The 7,619-nt window shown below is 33.4% G+C and overlaps 1 protein-coding gene and 1 long non-coding RNA gene across 3 annotated transcripts; both read left to right on the top strand.

Moving 5' to 3' along the window:
* LOC104757033 lies at positions 1,985–3,307 on the top strand. Its single transcript, XR_762353.2, has 3 exons — positions 1,985–2,271; positions 2,720–2,779; positions 2,889–3,307. It is a non-coding gene; the product is annotated as an uncharacterized LOC104757033 (long non-coding RNA).
* Positions 3,983–6,906, top strand: LOC104757032 (3-oxoacyl-[acyl-carrier-protein] reductase, chloroplastic-like). Of its 2 annotated transcripts, none has more exons than XM_010479723.2 (11): positions 3,983–4,381; positions 4,473–4,615; positions 4,779–4,832; positions 5,312–5,392; positions 5,473–5,518; positions 5,587–5,681; positions 5,753–5,785; positions 6,031–6,165; positions 6,266–6,359; positions 6,487–6,569; positions 6,671–6,906. In XM_010479723.2, the coding sequence occupies exons 1-11, from the start codon at positions 4,219–4,221 to the stop codon at positions 6,701–6,703; spliced, it is 960 nt and encodes a 319-aa protein (XP_010478025.1). In that variant the 5' UTR covers positions 3,983–4,218; the 3' UTR covers positions 6,704–6,906. The 2 variants fall into 2 exon arrangements, with proteins under 2 accessions (XP_010478025.1, XP_010478024.1); XM_010479722.2 differs by having other exon boundaries at positions 4,470–4,615.

Genomic DNA, 7,619 nt, shown 5'->3' with positions numbered 1-7,619 from the left:
AAAAAAAAAAAAAAAAAAAAAAAACAATGTAAAATTGAAGAAGAAAATAAACTCTATTATATTAGCAGTTAATTTTTATTTTATTTTTTTCAAGTACAAATTAGTTTTGATTTGAATAGATTTCTTTTATTTTTTCTAGATTTTATTATATTTGATCTGTTAGCTTTTTTATTTTTAATTAATTCTATATATTTAGTTAATTAATTAATTTTAATTAAAATTTTCTAATGGCAATTGAATGTAATTTCTTACACATTTAAAGGTTAGTTTCATATTTGTACTTCTCAATTAATATAGTAGGATGACAATTTGTTGTCCGCTCAATGAAGTGAAGTGGTTTCACTTGATAGCTAATCTTGGAAAAATTAGTTAGCGAGCATAACATTTTGAATAATCTGACAATTATGATTTAGAATTTGGATAAAAAAATATACTCCTAAATTTTCGTATAGGAATTAGTTTCCATTAGCTATATATTCTCGATTTTGTTTAGGACAATTTACCAAATATACATATGAATTTAATATATTCTTTATATGTTAGCATTAATTGAAATTTGATATGTATATATATATACATATGTTTGTCATCTTAATCAAAAAGAACTCTTACCAAATATGGTCTGCGAAAATAACCTGCCTTATTGAATATAATGCTAACGTGGATGTTTCTCTTATATAATCAGTTTGCAAAAAAAAAAAAAAAAAAAAAAAAATCACATACTATATGTTAGGGAAAATCCGATTAGTGAAGTCGAATTAGATTTGTTTAATTAACTCGACCCTAGGAAAGGAAAAAAAAATGACACAAATTTATACTTCAAAAATGTCGAGATAAATTGTATGTCAATTTTCTATGTAGTGTTTTTGCATTGTACAAAAATGTTGTTTATAAATAATTTTGTGAAAATAAGTTTGTGACCACTAAAAATAAGTTTAGTCAGCGTTAAATATATGACCAACTGACCACTTTAGTCAAATAAATGTGCAATGATGAAAAATAAGTGTGCGGCTCAAAATAATTTATCAACCAAGTTAGAAATATTTGTGATCCAGACCCTATAATTTATTATAGCAATTATCTTTTGATAAAACAAACTGTGATATTCCTAACAAAGTTTTAGTGGTAAAATAATTTTTTTTTTTAACAAAGCTTAAAAAACTTTTATAAATTAGTAATGTTGGGACCATGATATTTTATCAATTTATAGTGATTTATTATTTTATAGTGTGAATTAATAATTATTAATTTATAGATAGCTTTTAACTATTTAAATTCTTATAAATTATGAATTGAGACAATATTAGTAAAATAAGATTAGACCTTTCAGATGTTATAAATTTTATGATTTCGAAATTAATTTTTTAATACTTTGAAAAAATTATTGACAATAAATTACATATACTATAAACAAATTTACTCATACACATGACATACATAAATTCAAATTTATTAATAATAATATCAATGATCATATTTTTATAGCTTATAAAACTAATAAAATGAAAATTATGCATATATAGAAATTAAAAACTTTTGAAAAATTTAGGTATTTTTTATACATGTTTATTTAAAAAAAAAACATAACAAAATTATTATTATAAATTTGAAGCTCTAGAAGAAAATTCAAAATTTTATAAAATAATTTACACTATAAATTAATATCACTATAAAGTAATAAAATTTCATGATCCCAACATTCTTAATTTATAGATTTTTTATTTATGTTATTAACTCACATTCCTTTTAGATTAGTTATTAGTATAGTGTAATACTAAAAAAAAATAGAAACAAAAATATCCACTGTAGATTGTACTACCATAATTATTTATAGTCGGGTTAGGCCATATTTATCGGTAAAACGAAGGCCTGATCTTGGGCTTTTTTAAATTGAAAAAAATTGAACAGTGTAAATAAGATCAGGCCTTCTGATCTTAAATAAGATCAGTTCTTCGGGTGATCTTCCGGGCACGTGTCTGAACGAGATTGGTTGGAAATTATTTTGTCTTCGTATCATTTTCTTTCTCTTCACTCGGGTTTTCCTAAATTTTTTTTCTTGTTCTCTCCGAAGAGGCGAAACGGCGAAACTCCGAGACCTTTCTTCGTCTCCGATTCCGGTTGACTAAATTATGACTCGCGATTATGACTCGCGATTGTGTTTTCTGTGTTGATCATACGCAGCGATCTCAAAGGACTCATGTCGGCGTTGCAGAAAATCAGAGAGAAGGCGGACGAGGATGGCCGTAAGAAGAAGGAAGAAAGCATCTCCAGGTGATAATATAATCTCTTGGTTACATGTTCCTCTCCGATTAGGTTATGGAATGTTTAGTTGAATATCACCGTCACCTTAGATTTCAATTTTTTGCTATGAGATCATCGAGAAATTTATGGCGATCGTTTGATTCTATGGAGCGTTTCTTCAATTTGTTACATGAATTAATTAGTCTGGATCTTGTATTGCAAACCTAATTTTATCAACTAGATGTAGGCAGATGAAGCTAAAGGTGTTCGATCATATGCTCAAGCATTTTTATATTGGTTAATCGATCTGTTGTGCAATTGATTATGTGTATTTGATTGATAAGATATCAAGCTCGTTGTACATGGATTAGTCTGGATCTTCTATCGCAGACCAAATTTATCATGTTCTAATGCTCTTTTAAGTGTTGTTAGTTTGTTAGCTGATTCTTGCTTCAATCCTTGTATATTTTTCTGGCAGCATGTCCAATGAGGTTAATTCAAAGATTGAGGAGCTGAAGTCAAAACTTGAGAAAGAAAGGTATGTAGCTGAGGACTAAGATCTGATCCTCCATGTTTTTGTGAGTGTTGGTTTAGAAGATGAGATACAAATGCTGATATATATTCTCTCCTTGATTTACAAACTGCAGACAAAACTTTACCAAAGCACTTTCAAAGAGTTCAAAGGAGGTCTGAACAAAGATCCGAAGATGATCGGAATGGTGTCCATTGGAGATGTGGTCCGAGCTGTGGTGAGTGAGCATCGAGAGGAGCTTCAACGCCTTAATGCGTTTATTCAGGGAGGTTACTAGATCTTGAAGATTGGTAAGACAAGAGTCACCGTTTGTTTCTGGTCTAGTGCGAGTGCCTGCTGAATCTGAAAAGCTTTTAGATCAATGTATATATGCTGTCCTGTTGTTGTTGTTGTTGTGTTCTGTTTGATGTTTGTTGTTTCGTTGTTTAACTTTCAGTTATATTAGAATCCTTCATTAACTTAAAATACAAACAAGAAATCCAAGTCCAATATATAAAACGGACAGATTTTCTAATAATTGTAATCGGTCAAAAATCTGAAACCTCATATATTGATCTTCAAACCTTCATGTGACTAAACTACATAATATTTCGGTAAATAATACTCTTTAACCTCTCTTCTGCTGTTTTCAATCCCTCAAACTTTTCATTAGTAGATGTTTAAACTGGTGTTATCTACTGCATAATATGATTGTCGAAGATGAAAAAGATTCATACACACTTTATGACGAACAAGAATTCCAATAAGCACATCGCAAACTAAAGGAGGATTTGATTGAGAATATTTGGAATAAATTTGGTCATTTGTATTAATTAAATAAAATGTTTGTCTTCTTTAATTAATTAAGTAATAATGTTTTTTTTTATAATAAAAGTTGTAATAATTTTCAATTAAAATGTTATTTTATAAATTTTAATAATTGTAATATGTTTAATAAGAAAATTAATAAACATTATATTAAATAGTTTTAAGCATACTTAAATTATATATTAAACATTAATCTTTGTATTTATTCAATATTTTAAAAATTCTATAAGAATATTATATTATTAAATCTTAAGATCTTATACCTGTTCTCCCTATAACTTACTTTTTAACAAAAGATCTTAAGCCCTGATCTTACAATATTTTTACATTATTTCTCATCTAAGATCACCCCCACATGATCCCCCTATAAATATGCCCTTAGATACGGGTTGGTAATTTGGTATACTCGGTTCAACCATCTCGTCGAGAGTCTCGCTCGCCGCCACCTGCTTCCCCAACTACTCACAAAACCTCGTTTGTATCGCTCTTACAAGAAAAAACTTTATAAAATTAGTAGTAATTAAAAGAAGAAGACGTTCCTCGTTTGTATCTCCCACTGAGTCAGTCCATCTTTCAGATTTCTCTATCTCCACTCCCCCCACAATTTAACAATTAGTTTCTCCGGGATCTTCCGTGTCATGGCCACCACCGTCGCTGGACCGAGGCTCATCTCCTTGAAAGCCGCTGGGAAGCTCGGCTACCGTGAGATCTCTCAAGTCCGACAATGGGCTCCGGTTCACTCCGCGATGCCTCAATTCGAAATGCTGCGATTTGGATCGCGTCTTCCCTTTACAACCTCTGGTAATGGTATTATCTAAATTATTCATTCCTCTTCTCTCTTCCTTTTTAGATTTTGATTTCTCATCATCGTTGTCGAACGCAAACGCAGTAGTTGTGAGAGCTCAAGCGACCGCTACTGAGCAATCACCTGGCGAAGCTGTTCAAAAAGTTGAATCTCCAGTGGTCGTTATCACTGGTGCTTCTAGAGGGATTGGCAAATCAATTGCTCTAGCCATGGGTAAAGCTGGCTGTAAGGTTAGGGTTTACGTATTTTTCTCCGTAGTTTATGGTACTCAATTGTCTTAGTTCTCCTGTCTAGTTGGGTTTGGGTTCTAGTGTTTTAGATTTACAGAAAGAAAAATGAATAGAGGTGTTGTATGATGCTGATATGGAAGCAAACATTGTGTTTTTGTTGCAGGTCTTGGTGAATTATGCTAGGTCAGCGAAGGAGGCTGAAGAAGTTTGTAAACAGGTGTGTGATTGTCACCCTGAGTTAAAGAGTGCAATTTTCATGATCTATGCACCAAGTGTTTAGACTGTGTTTTTTTCGTCAGTTCCCCCATCACTCTGTGCTGCTTATGTTTTGCAGTAATTATCTTGTTTCCTGTTTAGGGATATTGTTTTGTTAGACTAGTAAATCATAGGTATTAGGTATGGAGGGATGTTGTTTTTGTTACGAAACGAATTCTGGCACCTTTCGAGTTTAACAATGATGATTGCTTGAATCAGTTTTGCTTTCTGGGACAAGAGATTGAATATTCTGGCCCTGGATAATGTTTCGTTATTCTTTTGCTTGTTGCTATTTGCTTCTCAAAATGCATTTGTGATTTCACTCTTAATCAACAACACTGCCAAAGGAAACCCCATCTCTTAATATATGCAATCAGTATTGTTTTCTTCTGCAGTGTCACTATCCCATGTTATTTCTGACTTTTATTCTTTGAACTGTAGATTGAAGAATATGGTGGCCAGGCTATTACTTTTGGGGGTGATGTCTCGAAAAAACCTGATGTGGATGCGATGATGGAAACTGTGAGTGATCAACTGTACACCACCTTATATTCCTTAATCCTTATACATCTTATCATTTTCCTTTTGTTCTTTTTCTGCAGGCTCTTGACAAATGGGGTACCATTGATGTCGTGGTTAACAATGCAGGTAAATGAGAACCTTGGATCCCATTGATTTTTGTTTAGTACCTTACTGACATGGCCACAAATTTTCAGGAATTACTCGGGATTCCTTGTTATTACGAATGAAGCAATCACAATGGGACGAAGTGATTGATTTGAATCTCACTGGTGTATTCCTCTGTACTCAGGTTTGTATTCCTGCAATCCTGCTAAAATTTTGATTCTTGGATTTTCACTGATACTCATTTACTCTCTTTAGGCAGCACACAAGATCATGACGAAGAAGAGAAAGGTAACACTTCTCTTCGCCTTCTACATATTCTCGCAATTGTCTCCACGTTTTATTACTTGTCATATGCCGTGTCACCCTTCTATATCCTCGCACTGTTTGTCATTGGTTTCGACATGTTACTCCTTCCCTGCAGCATAACAAGAAATGATATATAAAAAGACAAATATGTTTTCATTTGAGCTCTTATATAAGATTAAGAAGTGATATGAAGACAAGCATAATTTATGGTATACTTCATCTTGCAGGGAAGAATCATCAATATCTCGTCAGTTGTTGGTCTCATTGGTAATATTGGTCAAGCAAACTACGCTGCCGCTAAAGGTGGAGTTATTGCGCTTTCCAAGACTGTTGCCAGAGAAGGTGCGAGCAGGAATATAAATGTATGTGACCTATCCCCCTCATCAAATTCGTCTTTTTATAAATAAAAAACCCTGGACATGATTTTGAAACTTGGTCCGTCGACAATATGCTCTATTCCAGGTCAACGTGGTCTGCCCCGGATTCATTGCATCTGACATGACTGCTGAGCTTGGAGAAGACATGGAAAAGAAAATCCTGGGAACAATCCCATTAGGTAATGGAGATTTCACCTTTTACATTTGTTGCATGGTTATTTATTGTGGATTAGGATGCATCTGAGACATGAAAAATTTGTTAGATCGAAAATATTCTGATTCAAAGCAAAACGGTTTGGTGTTCAGGACGGTATGGAAAACCTGAAGAAGTGGCTGGCTTGGTAGAATTTTTGGCTCTCAGTCCTGCAGCCAGTTACGTAACCGGACAGGTTAATAACTCAATACTCCTTTCAATTGAAGATTTGGTGATTAACCTTGGTTTCTGATTTATGGTAGCGACCTAACCATTGTTAATATCACTGGTTTGCAGGTATTCACCATCGATGGAGGTATTGCTATTTAGACATCTGGTATGATGCGGCTTTTGTTTAGTTAAAACAATGTGGTAAAGAGACAAAGTTGAGTTCTATTTCTAGCATTTGGTCGGATTTCTATTTTGCAATATCAAAAAACTCACTACTTAAAACTACGTATTTGGCCAATTTCAGAATTCGATTATTTACAATCGCTCATTCTAATGTCTTTGTTTATAAAGTGTTTACTTTATTTATCATCTAAACTTCACCAATATGTATCTTAAACACACATCAACACTAGTAAGGACCGCATGTGTTACTGATAGAAATGAAAAGGAAAACTACAAAAGTCTGGAAGGGGGTAAAGAATGTCTACCTAACCATTCCCCTATGTTAAATTGCTCAAGCACAACCAAAACCCACACAAATTGTACCCGAAGAAAAAGTCCAAACGCAACTCCACGTAAATTTAAATGCTTTAAGTAACTTTATGGGTTTATTATAATCCAATGTGGATCTTCTTACCAAAAAAAAAATGATCCAATGTGGATCTTGCCTTGTGAAGATGACGATACAGGCGAATTAACGCCACTGTATTTCTATACCTTGAGTCGCCTAGGACTACATAACAAGCAGCCGTTTGAGACGTAGGCTAAGCATAAGTTGTTCACTCTGCTTCTTACCCTTTTGTTGGTATAATTCCTAAACTTAGAGTCTTGCCCACAAGAGCGAAGCATTTCCGTTTCTCATAGAAGGCTCTTCTGACAATAGCTACGCGATCAACATCCTTACCAACTCGAGCCTCGCATGAGTCCTTGTACCTTATGTAGAAAATAGCAACATTTTTGCCGTTGAATACCAGATCCACATCTTGGGGAGTAGTATCTCTAGCCACTTGGACAATCTGCAAGTTGGACAGATCATGATTTTTAATGGTGCCCCTATTAGTCGTGGCAACTGCAA

This window comes from Camelina sativa, chromosome 17, assembly GCF_000633955.1.
Source record: "Camelina sativa cultivar DH55 chromosome 17, Cs, whole genome shotgun sequence".
Classification (NCBI taxonomy): Eukaryota; Viridiplantae; Streptophyta; class Magnoliopsida; order Brassicales; family Brassicaceae; genus Camelina; species Camelina sativa.
The sequence above is the reverse complement of the archived record's forward strand: the minus strand, read 5'-3'. Positions and strand labels throughout refer to the sequence as shown.